The sequence below is a fragment of the Triticum aestivum genome, chromosome 3B (genome assembly GCF_018294505.1).
Source record: "Triticum aestivum cultivar Chinese Spring chromosome 3B, IWGSC CS RefSeq v2.1, whole genome shotgun sequence".
Lineage (NCBI taxonomy): Eukaryota > Viridiplantae > Streptophyta > Magnoliopsida > Poales > Poaceae > Triticum > Triticum aestivum.
Genome location: NC_057801.1, coordinates 338,572,962 through 338,589,490, shown reverse-complemented (window position 1 = coordinate 338,589,490; position 16,529 = coordinate 338,572,962). Strand labels below are relative to the sequence as shown.

At 44.5% G+C, this 16,529-nt stretch overlaps 1 protein-coding gene across 6 annotated transcripts in view; it reads left to right on the top strand.

Moving 5' to 3' along the window:
• LOC123069845 (protein LNK2) overlaps positions 1-16,237 on the top strand; it is a 25,193-nt gene extending 8,956 nt beyond the window's left edge. For 2 of the 6 annotated variants that reach the window (XM_044492789.1, XM_044492788.1), the window contains 8 exons: positions 8,477-8,844; positions 8,950-9,078; positions 9,173-9,278; positions 9,375-9,470; positions 11,042-11,746; positions 11,868-12,025; positions 15,481-15,623; positions 15,720-16,237. In XM_044492789.1, coding sequence (XP_044348724.1) covers positions 8,477-8,844; positions 8,950-9,078; positions 9,173-9,278; positions 9,375-9,470; positions 11,042-11,746; positions 11,868-12,025; positions 15,481-15,623; positions 15,720-15,805 — 1,791 coding nt within the window. In that variant the 3' untranslated portion in view covers positions 15,806-16,237. Of the gene's footprint in view, positions 1-8,476; positions 8,845-8,949; positions 9,079-9,172; positions 9,279-9,374; positions 9,471-11,041; positions 11,747-11,867; positions 12,026-15,138; positions 15,269-15,480; positions 15,624-15,719 lie in introns of all 6 variants that reach the window. The other 4 variants (XR_006433077.1, XM_044492791.1, XM_044492790.1 and 1 more) reach the window with 4 other exon arrangements.
• The last annotated feature ends 292 nt before the right edge of the window (positions 16,238-16,529 follow it).

The following is a 16,529-nucleotide window of genomic DNA, read 5'->3' as shown; positions in this document are numbered from 1 at the left end:
CCTCCCCCTCCTCTCCAGGACAGCAGGCAGCAGCAAGCAACCATCACCTACCTCTCCCGCAGTTGCCTACCAAATTCTGCTCAATTCTACTACTTAGAACTCTCTAAGGCGTCGCCTTGCCTTGTGCCTTAGCGCTTAGGCAGTGAGGCGCCCCCCCAGCGCCTTGCCTCGCCTTACCGCCTTAAAAACATAGGATCCAGTGTGCAGAAAGGATTCTCTAACAAGCAGGATAACGGATCAGAAGTGGCACCATGAGAACTATGGAGGGCCAGGCAGTTGAAGGAGTATAGAAGAGCAAATGGGCTATGTTACAGTTGTGGAGAGAAGTACACTCCTGGACATGTGTGCAGCAGCATTGCTAACAATACTGCACAGTTGAAGGCAACAGAATGTGTAGATCCTCATCAAATGATTTCTGATGCTGTGTTAGATGCCTTGTTGGAGGAGCAGCCAGAGGAGTGTGCTACTATTTCTGTGCAAGCCTTGTCTGGAGCTTCACATCCTAAGACCATACAGTTCAGGGCACTGATTGGGAACCAAGTGGTACTGATACTGTTAGATTCAGGCAGCACATATACGTTTGTTGATCAAGCTCTTTTCGACAGAGTGAAGTTAACACCAGAAGCCTTACCTGCACCCTTGTCAGTTAAAGTGGCAAACGGTGAAAAGCTACAGTGCTCTGAATATGTGCCAAATTTGACTTGGTGGATACAGGGTCACAACTTCACCAATGAAATGATAGTATTGCAGCTGGGAGGATATGATATCATACTGGGCATGGACTGGTTGGAGAATGGGGAGTGATGCAATGTCAATGGGCTGAAAAATGGATCCAGTTTGATTATCAGGGACAAACTGTGAAGTTACAAGGAGTGTTACCAGCTGAAAACAAACAATTACTTGAAATTCCAGTGGAACAAGTGGTTAAGTGGGATAAAGGCAATGATATTATGGCAGTTGCCTTAATACAACCAGTATGGGATAAAAATGCAAAGGATGAGGTGCATGCACCAATTAAAGAAGTCCTGCAGGAGTATTCTGATGTGTTTAGTGAGCCAGAAACCCTACCTTCCCATAGACACATTGACCATGTGATTAATCTGGTACCTGGAGCTGTTCCTGTTAACAACAGACCATATAGATACTCTCCTCTTCAAAAGGATGAAATTGAACGACAAGTGGATGAAATGTTAAAGGCAGGGTTGATCACACCAAGCCTAAGCCCTTTTGCTTCTCCAGTCCTGTTGGTTAAGAAAAAGGATGGATCATGGAGGTTCTGTGTGGACTATAGGAAGCTGAATGCTCTAACAATCAAGAGCAGATTTCCTTTACCAGTGATAGATGAGCTGTTAGATGAGCTGGGTGGGGCTAAATGGTTTTCAAAGCTGGATTTAAGGGCTGAGTACCATCAGATCAGAATGCTACCTGAGGATGAATACAAATCAACTTTCAAAACACATCATGGACAGTTCCAGTTCAGAGTAATTCCTTTTGGGTTAGCAACAACACCTGGTACTTTTCAGTGTGTGATGAATTTCTTGTTTCCTGGCAGAAAATGTGTGCTGGTGTTTATGGATGATATACTTGTGTTCAGTTTCACCTTGGAAGGTCACTTGAAACATTTAAGGGAAGTGTTGATTGTACTCAGGGGTAATCACTTTTATGTGAAAGAGAGCAAATGTTCCTTTGGACAGCAGTCCTTAGAATATCTTGGGCATATTATATCAGACAAAGGAGTGGCCACGGATCCCTCAAAAACTTCTGCTATGTTAGAATGGCCAGTACCTAACAATGTTACAGTGCTGAGGGGGTTCCTAGGCCTGACTGGCTATTATAGGAAATTTGTGCAGAACTATGGGATATTGGCTAAACCATTAACTTTGTTGTTGAAGAAACAGGCTTTCCAATGGACACCTGAAGCTCAAGTAGCTTTTGAACAAATGAAACAGGCCATGGCATCTACTCTTGTGCTGGCTCCAGTAGCTTTTTACAGCAAGGCTTTAGGCATTAAAAACTAGAAGCTCTCCATATATGAGGAAGAGTTCTTGGCTATAATGATGGCCATTGATAAGTGGAGAACTTACTTGTCCAGAGGTCCTTTTGTTATCACGACAGATCATCAGAGTCTGTGTCACCTAGGAGATCAAGTGCTAACTTCTGAGTTACAGAGAAAAGCTATGACCAAATTGGTGGGGTTACAGTTCAGCATTCAGTACAAGAAGGGGGTAGAGAACACTGTGGCAGATGCTCTTTCTAGGGTAGCTCACATTTTTCCAATGCAAGCTGTGTATACCTCTCAACCTGTCTGGATACAAGAAGTGTTGAACTCATATACTGTAGATTCTGAAGCTCAGGAAATGTTGCAGAAGCTGGTTTTAGATTCTTCTTCCTGTCCAGGTTTCTAGTTGCACAAGGGACTGCTTAAGCACAATGATCAAATATGGATAGGAGCAAATACTGGTCTGTAAACCAGACTGATACAAGCTTTCCATTCTTCTCCTGGGGGGCATTCAGGGATTTTGCCTACTTATTTCAGAGTTAAGCAACTGTTTCATTGGCAGGGCATGAAAGAAGACATTGAAAATTTTGTCAAGCAGTGTGCTGTGTGTCAACAAGCAAAACATGAGTTATGTAAATCACCTAGTATGTTGCAACCCCTGCCTATTCCTGAAGGGCCTTGGCACTCTATAAGTACGGACTTCATTGAGGTGTTACCAAAATCTGAAGGCTACAGTTCTATCTTAGTAGTGGTAGATAGATTCACTAAAGTCAGTCACTTCATACCCCTCAAACATCCTTTTACTGCTGCTAGAGTTGCCAAGGCTTTCCTACACAATGTGGTCAGGTTGCATGGCTTGCCACTGTCAATAGTGTCTGACAGGGATAAAATATTTACCAGTTCTTTTTGGAAGGAGCTGTTCAGAGTGTGGGGTACTGAATTGCAAATGAGCACATCCTATCATCCTCAAACTGATGGTCAAACTGAGGGTAAACCAGTGTTTAGAAATGTACCTAAGATGTGCAGTTCATGATTGTCCTGCCAAATGGAAAAATTGGTTACCTTAAGCAGAGTTCTGGTACAATTCTACATTCCACTCCTCACTAGGCTGTACTCCTTACAAAGCATTATATGGACATGATCCCAACATTGGACAGTGGGCTGGTAATCACTCTTCTCTTAATGAGGATGTTCATAGTTGGCTCACTACTCATATAGAACACACTAGCAGACTGAAAGAACATCTGCACAGAGCACAAGTGAAGTACAATCACTACTAACAAGAACAGGTCTCCTAGAGAATTTTCAGAAGGAGAACAAGTGTATCTGAGACTGCAGCCTTATGCACAATCTTTAGTAGTTAACAGGCCCTGTCCTAAGTTGGCATTGAAATACTTTGGTCCGTTCAAAGTTATAGCAAAAATTGGAGCTGTTGCTTACAAGCTAGAATTGCCCAAAGGAAGTCAGGTTCATCTAGTGTTCCATGTCTCACAATTGAAGTCTCATGTGCCAGACCACACACCAGTGTTCACTGTGCTGCCCAAGCCTCTGGATTTATCAGTACCAGGAGTGCTGCCTGAACAGATCATGGACAGACGATTGGTCAAGAAAGGCAATGCGGCCCATTTGCAAGTGCTGATCAAATGGACGCCAGTACCAGAGCCATATGCTACTTGGGAAGATTATGAAGTGTTGAAAGCACGGTTCCCGGATGCACCAGCCTGGGGACCAGCTGGTTCTCAAGGGGAGGGCAATGTCGGTATTGAGCTACTGTCATTAGGTGTCAAGCAAGGGGGAAGACGTATTCAGAAGAAGGCGTAAAGGTGTGACGGGAGGTTTGAATAGATAGGCGGTTCCAGTGTGGGCTTGCGTGTGTTTAGCGGGCCTTGGGCCATGTGTAATGAGGACAACATATAAGCTGACCGAGGAGGGCCGTTCGGGGTATCGTTGAAATGACATTTGAATTCTAGCTTATTTCTCTCTCTCTCTCTCTTTCTCTCTCTCTCTCTCTCTCTCTCTCTTTCGTTGCGTCTGCATCTCTCCCACCTGCTTATCCTCTTCCTCCGTCCAACCTCGCCGGCGACGAGCCCCAAGTATGGCGGCCTCCTTTGGCCAAAGGCAAGGGCGTGACAATCTCACTCAGTCTCCATAAACACCTGAAACTCCATTCCAAATTTTATGGCCCCTTCAGAGTGCTGCTATAAATTGGGAACACTACATATAAATTGTTCCTTCCAGAAGGGTGTCAACTACAGCATAGCTTCCGTGTCCGGCAGCTCCATAAGCATGTCAGCCCTCATGTCATACCAACTCGTCACTTGCCTCTAGTGGATGAGAATGGACTGATCAAAATGGAGCCAGAAAAGGTACTGGAAAGGAAATTGATTCCCAGACCACAGGGGAACATCAGTATTCCTGTTGTATGTTTGCTAGTCAAATGGGCGAACAAGTCGATCAAAGCAGCAACATGGGAGGACTCAACATTTGTACAAATTTTTTCCCCTCCTTTCGGCCTTGAGGACAAGCATTGTCCCAATTGGGGGGTATTCTCAGGTTCGGGACTAAATCAACTGAAGAATAGTGACACTTCTACTGTCTCCACGTGATGCTCCTGAGGTCGCGCTTGACGTTCATCCTTGATCGTAGGGCTCACGTCGCTTGATACCAGTTCGCCCGTTTATGTTCATTGTCAGTCGTTGATCGAAGATCGGACGCTACACCACCTCTCTCACATCATTGTTCAGCATATGTCAACGTCGACTGGTTGCCTTTGCTTTCTGTTTTAGCTTTTCACCTGCTTACGACTGTAATGGCTATAAAGCCGCCATTTCTTTGCGTTTGAGGCCAACTTTATGTAGTTGTGTAATTGAGTTGTAATCGTAACCGACTGTGGCGTGCTACAGTGCCTGAATTTTCTACTCCCTCCGTCCCAAAATAAGTGTCTCAAGCTTAGTACAACTTTGTACTAGAGCTAGTACAAAGTTGAGACACTTATTTTGAGACGGAGGAAGTATTTCGCAATAGAAACCCTAGCAACTCGAGCCAATTTGCACTAAAATCTTCTAAGTTCCTTCTTTCACAATATAATCCAGTCAGTAGCTAGCCATGCCCTAACAGAGAGAGAGAGAGAGAGCGATAGAGGTAGGTGGGAAGAATAGGAAGACCAGAAAGGGATTTGCTACAGTCTTCTTCGATGCCTCACTCCTCTACGCTTTTGACTTAAGTACTAGTTACATTCGCTAGGCCTGAACCCCACACGCAGGTGATTACTCTTGTTTGAGAGAGAGATAGAGGCAGGTGGGATGAACAGGAAGAACAGAAGGGCATTGAGACAAGTGCATATTTCAACCCCAAACTCATGCCCTAGTCTAATTTACAACCCCAAACTCCAATACCGTCTAGACTAGGGCATGAGTTCGGGGTTGAAATATGCACTTCTCTCAAGGGGCAGTCTTCTCCGATGCCTCACTCCTCTACTCAATTGGCTTAAGTACTTGTTACATTAGTGTCCTAGTTGATTAAGCAACTTCATTAGGAAAGAGTCCAGTCAGTTTAGAGATCGTATTAGAATTTGAATAGATTTATTGGCTTGTTTTGAACTGGATTACATGTTCTTTATTCTCCCTGAATATTCGTGGTCTTTTATGCATTTTGAGAATATTAATATTTCATCAAATTACAAATTTAAAGAGAGGCACGTGATAGAGTTTGCGATTTGCTAAATTTATGATGTGAGACTAAAAAACAGTAACAACATAGTCCCAAACAAGTTGGGGTAGGCTAGAGGTGAAACCCATAAGATCTCGTGATTAACTCATTGTTCTGGCATATGGATAGCAAGCTTCCACGCACCCCTATCCATGGGAAGCTCTTTGGTGATATTCCAATCCTTCAGATATCTCTTTACGGACTCCTCCCATGTCAAGTTTGATCTACCCCGACCTCTCTTGACATTATCAACACACTTTAGCCGCCCGCTGTGCACTGGAGCTTCCGGAGGTCTGCGTTGAATATGCCCAAACCATCTCAGATGATGTTGGACAAGCTTCTCTTCAATTGGTGCTACCCCAACTCTATCTCATATATCATCATTCCGGACTCGGTCCTTCCTTGTGTGGCCACACATCCATCTCAACATGCGCATCTCCACCACACCTAATTGTTGAACATGTTGCCTTTTAGTCGGCCAACACTCAGTGCCATACGACATTGCGGGTCGAACCGCCGTCCTATAGAACTTGCCTTTTAGTTTTTGTGGCACTTTCTTGTCACAGAGAATGCCAGAAGCTTGGTGCCACTTCATCTTTCCGGCTTTGATTTGATGGTTCACATCTTCATCAATACACCCATCCTTCTGCATTATTGACCCTAAATATCGAAAGGTGTCCTTGCGAGGCACCATCTGCCCATCAAGGCTAACCTCCTCCTCCTTGTGCCCAGTAGTACTGAAACCGCACCTCGTGTACTCGGTTTTAGTTCTTCTAAGCCTAAAACCTCTCAATTCCAAGGTTTGTCTCCATAACTCTAACTTCCTATGACCCCCATCCGAGTATTGTTGACTAGCACCACATCATCCGCAAAGAGCATACACCATGGGATATCTCCTTGTATATCCCTTGTGACCTCATCTATCACCAAAGCAAAAAAGATAAGGCCTCAAAGATGACCCCTGGTGCAGTCCTATTTTAATCGGGAAGTCATCAGTGTCGCCATCACTTGTTCGAACACTTGCCTCAACATTATTGTACATGTCCTTAATGAGGCTAGTGTACTTTGCTGTGACTTTGTATTTTCTCCAAGGCCCACCTCATGACATTCCGCAGTATCTTAACATAGGCCTTCTCCAAGTTAATGAGCACCATATGCAGGTCCTTCTTTTGCTCCATGTATCTCTCCATAAGTTGTCGTACCAAGAAAATGGTTTCCATGGTCGACCACCCAGGCATGAAACCGAACTGATTTTTGGTCACACTTGTCATTCTTCTTAAGCGGTGCTCAATGACTCTCTCCCATAGCTTCATTGTATGGCTCATCGGGTTAATTCTACGGTCATTAGTACAACTCTGAACACCCCCTTATTCTTGAAGATTGGTACTAATATACTCTGTCTCCATCCTTCTGGCACTTGTTTGCCTGAAAAATGAGGTTGAAATGCTTAGTTAGCCATACTATCGCTATATCCCCGAGGCCTCTTCACACCTCAATGGGGATACAAGCAGGGCCCATCGCCTTTCCTCCTTTCATCCTTTTTAAAGCCTCATTGACCTCATACTCCTGGATTCGCCGCACAAAATGCTTGCCGGTATCATCAAAGGAGTCGTCTAGTTCAATGGTAGAACTATCATTCTCCCCATTGAACAACTTATGTTGAGGGACAACACTCTCTCCAGGTATCACCTTACAGTCTAGGCACACACGCCTATCTTCTCTTCTTGAGAGGATGAAATAAATCTAGCTAGAGTGTCGACCACTACTAAAAGTCACTAGATGTGATCCTCTCTTTTTAAAGAGGGTGTTAGCTACGATCATGTCGTAGGCTAGAGCAAAGCTTAAGACATCTTCTCCTTCTTGATTCCTGATGCCATAGCCAAAGCCCCCATGCATCCCTTCAAAACATGTGTTAGATGTACCCACGTGGCCATTGAGGTCTCCTCCTATGAAGAGCTTCTCGCCAATCGTACACTTCTAACCATGTCCTCCAGGCCTCCCAGTACTCCCTCTTGGTGTTCTCATTGTGGCCTACTTGCGGGGCATACACGTTGATAACATTGAGAACTAAGTCCCCAACTACCAGCTTGACCAGGATAATCCGGTCCCCACGTCTCTTTATGTCTACCGCTCCATACTTGAGGCTCTTGTTGATCAAGATGCCTATGCCATTTTTGTTTGCAACCGTGCCCGTGTACCACAGCTTGAAGCCGGTATCTTCCACCTCCTTCGCCTTCTGTCTCCCCCATTTGGTTTCTTGGACGCAAAGGATATGAACACCTCTCCGCACCGCTGCATCAACTAGCTCCCGAAGCTTCCCTGTTAGGGACCCTACATTCCAGCTACCTAAGCGGATCCTCCTAGACTCGGCTAGCTTCCTTACCCTTCGCACTCGTCGAGTCAAATGTGAAGATCCTTGCTCATTTTCCACTACACCTGGGCGCCGATGTAGCGCGTCACTAAGGATGCGAGGACCTGATCCTCGCTTACTTGCCACCGTATCCAGATCAAGATACGGCGCGCCATCGAGGGGATGACGGCCCGGCCCTTGCCCATTTGACACCACACCCGGGTTCCGATGTGGCACGTCGCTGAGAGGGTTACGCCTCTTTTGGGTTTTATCTCCATAAGAGTGGCTGAGTTTTGACGTTGTCTCGCCAAGCCTATCACAACCCTCCTCCATATGATGCTCAAATTAATTTTGATTAGCGATGCAGAGGCACTGCTACTTTTTATCCAGATGATTTAGTCTTTGGTTTTGAAATGCAGGTAGGGGATGGAATCTGGGCTGAACTCAGGGAGAATGAAGACCATATAACACCTTGTCCCAAGGATACGAAGGATAGTAGATCAATCTGTGTTCGAGACCAGAAGAAGAATGATGATGAAGCAGCTAGTGTTGTGGGCCTTACTGAATGTACTTCATGGGGTCAAACTGAACATCCTGGTTTGGAAAAGCAGGCTGCCACTGAGGCTAGTGGACATTATTCAGCTACACAACTTGACATAGAATCCTGGCCTGACCTGCCTCTCCTGAGCACTACATTTGATAGAAACTACAATGACGATAATATAGCATCAACATATTTGGATTTCAATTCTGCATCTAGTACAAAAAGTTACCAGAAGCGTGTCAGGTTTGTTTCATTATTTAACATTTCTACATTCAAACATGCCACACATGTAGGAAAAAAAAGGTAAAGACACAATACTTTCAAAACAAATTATATATCTTTCGTTAGCCCATATACAGTGCAGCTGGATGGTGAACCTGAAATGTTTGGCAATGAGCATGAAGAAAAGAGCAACAACTTTCTCGACTGTGACTGGGGCAATATTGGAGATTTTGATGATTTTGACTACTTGTTTAGGTAAGGTTGGAAATCAAATGAAACAATAAGTATGGATAGTTGGAATGATACTATTACCGGTTTAATAAACTTATAGCTTGATGTGGTTCTGCAGCAACACTGAAGCCTTATTTGGAAATGAGATGATTGTTAATGGCAGTGATTTCCTTGTTACGAGTTCAGATGTGGTTGACGGTACTGTACAATCAATCCCCTTTCCGGTATGTATATGTAGTACTCGGATCTTTTATTGCTAATTTTCATTTCCTCTGTAGCATTGAGCTCTTTCTTATCAATGCGACTTGATTGCTTTACAGCGTATACCATTAAATAAGCAACCATCTTCTGATTGTGGATCTTCTTCGGTTCTGATTAATTGTACTCCCAATAAAATAGCCAAACAAGAAATCAAGGTACATGGCTAAATGCATTGACATGCCTAGCAACCACCTCTTGCTCGCTCTTGTATATACGATATGACTTTTGGGGGGTAGTAGATGTTACAGGCAGGTATTGGGGGCAGCACTATAGCCGCAGGCCCAGACCTGCCACACAGTCCGTAACCACAATACCAACAGGTGGGCCTTAGGCAGGACATGGCTAATCCTTGGCGGCCAAGAAGTCCAAGTTTATCCCTAGGAAATATATTTCTATTAGGAAGTTGTCTTTACTTTCCAAACGGTTAGGATCTGGTTTGCTTTCCAAGTTTTGTGATCTCTCTGTTCTATATAAAGAGAGGATAGTTTGTATTAGGATTATCAATCAAGAAATAGAGAAAATTGCCTTGAGAGTTCAGAGCCTCCAGCGTCACGGCAGGGGACGAGCCCCTACATGCGCCTAAGGGCGAACCTCGCTATCCCCTCTAATCAGATCCCAGTTCCCACCTCCAACTCCACGCACGTAACAGCAGATGCTAGTGCTAATGTATGCTGAGTGTAAAATTGTCTGGGTAGTGATTATTCTCGAAAACTAAATCAGACCAGTAATTGTGTATGTGCAATGCACATTAATATTAAGCAAGATATTAATTGTATTGCACACTAATATTAGGCAAGATATAAATTGCATATTAATATTCGGTAGGATGTAATTACCTGGTTAATGCTGACATTGATATTAGGCATGCTTTTAATTAGTGGAGGGTGTTAAACATGTTTAATGCTAAAAACGTTTAACGCTAAACACCGGAGCCGCGTAGACCGTTGGATAGATGCGGTTGAACAGGTGAGATTTGTCGGATCTCCGCAACTCGCTTTTTTTATTTTGGTATAGATATTGAAGGTGGTAGCTAGCCATGTGATGCATATGCTCATCTTTTATAAATGAATTCATCTCCATCTTTCATGATGATCTAGAAAATTGTTTTCTTCACATGGTTGCTATCCTTTGTAAACATATAAATTAACACATATAAGAGTGTCAATTGTCCAGTATAGTGATTTTTAATCACTTATTCACTTCATAGCTATCATTTATTTTTCACTTGCAATTTAGAGTTCTTTTGAACTGGCCTGAATGGAGCTGATGGTCATATCCTGATAAATTTGGCTATACCAATCTGATATCTGTTATCCAGCCTAAGGCTCGAATAGTTGATGTTCACCAGAAAAGTAACAACAACAACAACAAAGCTTATCCCAAACAAGTTGGGGTAGGCTAGAGGTGAAACCCATAAGATCTCGCGACCAACTCATGGCTCTGGCACATGGATAGCAAGCTTCCACGCACCTCTGAACAGAAGATGCTACTTGTAATGTATGCTGTTTTTCTATACATGTATTCAGTTGATCCTCTCTGGATTCATCCTGTATGACATTTTTTCCCCTCCTATTGGGAACTGTCTTCACTACTATAATTGCCGTTTTGATAACCTAGAATTTATATGTAGTTTAAAATTGGTCAAAACAATAGGTACTTGGTTACATCTTGTTTCAGTGAGTGACCTGGCTCGTTACAACCCAGTATAAATGTGGCACTTTTGTAGGGAGATGTAGAGAAGAGACCAATGAAATCACAAAGAAAACCAGATGAAGGAAGCAAAAGTAAAACATCCAACAATACAAGTGGTTTCTCCCAGAACCAAGGACACCAGCAACCAGACAGTTTGCATTCATTATCCGAACCTCCTGTCCAGCATTTTCAGACTCGTCAATATGCACTGCTCCACGATAGCAAGAATATGGAGCAATTTCAAGATGCTATTCAGCTTGCATTCCCTGGCTATGGATGTCCTGCATATCCGTGTCCTACCATTCCGGCGGTGTCAAATATTCAGGCTGAAGGCCATCAGACAAACCCAAAGGCTGCATGTTACCAAACTTCAGTAGATCCTCTGAAGCAATCAAGTTCCACAGAAAAGCCACAAGATATGCCATCAAGGGCACTGATGATGACACCCCAGGAAAAGATTGAAAAGCTTAGGCGCCGGCAACAACAACAAGCCCTGAGAGCTATTCAACAACAGCAGCAGCAATTTCGTCAAGAGGGTTCGGGCAGGGACACTTTGGTACCTCGAGCATACTCCCGAAAGAAGAACTCAGATTCATTAGGGAGTTCAGGTATCATAGACGAAAATGCACCAGAGCAGACTTCAGCTTGTCGTAAAGAGATTCATAAGAATTCTGGAATTCCTAATGATCCCTTTATAGAGGAAAAAATATATTATGAGCTTAAAGATGCCCTTGGGAAGGTCATTTCTTTATTCTTTCTGTAAAACGTTATTGATGTTCATGTGTTGAGTGAAACACTTTTCAGTTGCAGGATTTGGTCTTATGAAAATGAAATTGATTAATATTTTATTCCTTGTGCAGCTGGATGCTAGAACTCGACTCTGCATTCGAGACAGTCTGCTTCGATTGGCTCAGAGTTCCTCGCAGAGACAAATTGCTGGTGACAGAACTAGCAGTAACAAGACTAAAAGAGATGAAGATGAAGTTTCAGAAAATGACTCATCCAACAGGAGAAAAAGGTATATTGCTTAATGCCAAAGTGGGTTAGTACTCCCTCCATTCCAGGAAAAGAGTGTATATAACCCCCGCAACTATCACATTTTGGACAGATAACCCCTCACGTCCACAAGCATCATGTTTTGGACAGATAACCCCCTCACGTCCAAAACCGGGATCTTAATTGCCTCAACTATCTAAAACCAGGCAAATCACCCCCTCCAAACTGTTTTGGCAAGTGATTTTGCCCACATGGCACGCTGACCAGATTTTTTTGTTTGACTTACACTGCCATCCCATCTCATGACTCACATGTCAGTGTAATCAATTGTTTCTTTAAAAAACCTGTTTTTTCTTTCCTCAAGACACATCAATGGAGCTGCACATGTCCGCATCTCCGGCGACTCCGTTGCGTGCTCCCCCGACGAGACCGTGGCGCATGCCGGTGAGGAAAACTAGCAGCAGGGTACTCGATCGTCCATCTCCTCAAGAGTCAAGACACGCGTTTAGCTGGCACGGCCCCTAGTCTCTGACTCCATGGAGCTTGCCATCCCGCCGCTACACAATCCGAGTAGGCCAGCGCGGGAGTCCACCTGATACTGCCGTCGGCGTATTCCTATTACGCGCACCTCCACACAGCGCTATGGCAGAAGTGTTGTGCTGCCGCCTTCCCCATAGTCAGCATGCACAGTGGCCCCGATGTCCGTGGGAATGCCGAGGGCCGAGGTGCATGACCGCTTGCTGCGCGCGTCCGGATGACAAGTGTCGGCGACTTTGGGCGCCGCTAAATCCTATCAAGCAGGCCGCAAGTGTCGGGATGACAATACCTGCACAATCGTCATGAAGTTTTCTGCAAAGAAGAAGCGGCAGGGTCCCCAACGCGCTGCTCGTCCGGAGATGTTGTGGCGATGGCGACGCGCCGCTACACCACCTCTGCGTCGCCCTGCGCAGGTACTGTGGGGGCGTTCGAGCGGGCACCTCTGAAGACTCTTGTGCCGTGGAGCAGTGGCTATCCTACGCCCTCGGCCATGGCATTCAAGAACTCCACCTCCGAACGAGCACATGCAATGATGACATGATCTGCACGTCTCTTGTGCTGCTCCTTCTCACGTCCATCTCATGTCCCTTGAGACGCAGGCCATGAGCAACATCATCACTTTTTTCTCTGGCTCCATACAATGGCCGAACTGATGCACGTGGCCTGTGACCGGACAACGGACATCATTGGGAAACAAGCTCCGAATGTTGTTCTGCAACGCGAAGCTTCCCATGGGATGGACGCAGGTGGAGCCCGAAAACAATGGCTCGTGTGGGATGGGGTGACACGTCCTGCTGTGGATAGTTTCCGCTGCTGTCACAACAGTCGGCGGCCTCGATCGTGACTCCGTGCCTGGACATGGCGCCCCCTCCTTCGCTTCGCTACGCCTCCGGCAAGCTCTCGACGCGCTCCCAGCTCAGCGCATGGCCTCACCCAGTGCAGCAGAGCTTTTCCATGTCTCCTCGCTGCCACGTTTGCAAAACCACCATCAAGAACCACTTACCAGGGCATGAGGGGATGATTTGCCTGGTTTTGGATAGTTGAGGGGATTAAAATCCCGGTTTCGGAAGTGAGGGGGTGCACACACATTTCAAGAATCAAGTTTGACCATCAGTTTAACCAACAAAATGTGGGTTATGTGCGCCAACATTTTTATTTTCATTAGTATAATTTTGAAGTCACATAACTTATAGTGTTGGTCTAGTTGATGGTCAAAGTTAAATCTTGAAATGTGTCCTGGTATGTAGGGGTTATTGGTGACTCCACTGTGATTCTAGATCTAACATCTAGCTCAAGCAGACTTGCCCTGACAGATTGTATAGCTAGGCATGTATATATGCCCTGATAGATTGTATAACTAGGCAGACTTGCTGTACTGTCTTTATAAAATTGGGGTCCTATTTATTATTTACCGAAAAAGGCTTTCGCCCCGCTTTATAAATAAAGCAAACCGCCAAAGAGCACACATACAAAGTCAAGTCCACACACACACACCCAAGTCTCACAATAAGGTACAAAGGTTCTGCTGAGGGCACAGCTCAACAAGCCCAGAAATAAAAACCAGAAAAAACGGATGAAGAAAGCGCCTAGTCTGGTTCCGCCGGCGGCGGCGACAGACGGACAGCCATCAAGCGGAGGTCGGCGATGAAGGCGGAGATGGTGTCGCGGTCCGGAGGGCGGCTAAGCGGCCGCCAAAGCTGCAAGAAACCCGAAAGTTTGAAGAGAGCGTCAGTAGCCCGTCGAAGAGGAGTGCGCTGAATCACAAGCTTATTGCGGATCGTCCAGAGGGTCCAGGCGAGGACCCCAATCTCAAGCCACCTAATGTGGCGAGAAGACAGGGGGGACATCTGGAGTTCGGCAAATAAGTCTGGAAAGTTGATGTGGCACCAATTTCCACCGACCGCCTCGCGAAAGCAGCTCCAGATGAACTGAGCGGACACGCAGGAGAAGAAAATGTGGTTCGAGTCTTCGGGGACCCCACAAAGCGGGCAGATGCCAGTACCCGGGCCATTTCGCTTGCGCACCTCCACCCCGGACGGGACCTGACCGCGAATCCATTGCCACATGAAGATACGGATCTTCAAGGGCAGGCGGATGGACCACACCGTCGATAGGGGGAGGGGGGCGGAAGAGGGGGCGATGGCCAGGTATTATTTTATGTAATTCATACAAAATACGTGTTATTCTGCTGAAGAAAAAGGGGAAAGAAAAGAAAATAAAAGAAGGGCAAAGAAGGCTCGAAACATGCCATGATAGTTGCTGTTTCAATTAAGTTCAACTTCAACTATAATGATTTTAGTTTTGTTTAAAATACCAAATTTGACCAACATATCAGAATTGCTTAGCTTGAAAAATGCAAAGAAAAGAAAACTTGTATATCAATGCCCAAAAATATCAAAATTGTTGGGGTTTGAGTAAAAAAAGAAATTAAACTAGTTAAATAGGAAATCTTATCATGTTTCTTGAAGTAACATATATTTTGTAAAGGATATACATTTCATTGGTTCTTACTTAGCTCTAGGAAATCCTTGGTTAGAAGTGTTCCTTTGGCATGGACATTTTGATGATAGGGACACTTTGGTGTGCTTGAGGCAACAGGCAAATATTCCCCTGAAATTTGGAAGCTCTAGGTATTTACTGGTGTAGTTGGACCATGCATCGTTGTTGGCTGATACAAGAAGATTCAGAAAAGGGACTGCCACGTAAATAAATACAACCATGTCCACATGTAAGATGCTCTGAAATTCCTTCATAACCCTAGCAAGTAATTGAAAGGATCTGAACTTCACATGCTCCTAGGTCAAGCCTAAGGTCATGTCGTGTGTGTCTTCTTTTGTGGCATGTAAACAGCAAGCTACCTTTTGTGCATTTTTTATACTAGTTAATAGTACTTTTTTCTGCGAGTATTCACAATGGCACATCCTTGTATCTGGATATCAGATCTCTGGTGAAGGAAGCAGAAACAGACACCAATCCAATTGATCGAATTGTAGCCCATTTGCTGTTTCATAGACCATGTTCGACGGTTGCAACACTTGCAAAGGAAGAAATTGCATCCTTGACTCTGATGTCACTTGAAGCTGGTGAATATGTTATTATCTATATCTCTAGACTACTAGCATGAGATCTACGTGTAAAACAAACAAACATGATGGCTTGAATATTGCAATATTTTGCAGATTCCAAGATGCCTGGGGCCACGCCTGGGCGGCCATCAGGAGATCAACAGACTGCGCAGGAAATGGCAATTCAGCCTTCAGTGTAAAGGATGTGTGTTCAGAGTTTACTCAAATGATAGTAAAATAGGAATTCTGTATTTGCATTTTGATACGCCCGTTTCCCCTGGATGGTTGATCTTTCTCCATAGAGTACGCAGCTAGAGACCAACGTGACATCCGAATGGTACCCTACTTCTATAGATAGCGGCAGCAGCGTCCCGCAGGTCTTTGTACTGTATTTTATAGCACGTTTGCCGTTTTCAGGCTTTTTGACCCCTTTGCATCAGATCCAGCAAGAATTGCATGCACTAGACCAATGTGGACTTGTCGAGATGAAAGTGAGACTGGAATCGTGTATGGAGCTCTAAGACAGCTGCTCTGTACTTATTTTTGGGGGTAAAATACGCCCGCGCTAAAGTTCACTTATGTCATTGTATTTTCGAAGGTGCAAGTTATGGTCATTTTGGTTGACGGAATTATTTCGTATTCTCTATAAACAAATATAAGATGTTTTTCAAATCTGTATGTGAAACAAAAACGAATTATATATGTGCATAGAGGCTGTGCCAATTTGGCTGTATTAATTGAGGTGGCATGCATCCACCGGATTTGATCACTCACGTACCAATCGGGCTGAATTTTGTTGAAGTTATATATTCTTTTTCAGTTTTCCTTTTTTACGTAATGAAATTAATGTCCGGGTTGGTAAGTTTTTTTGAAGCCCAAACTGTAGGACAATCATTCTACGGTATTTTTATTAATATAAATATT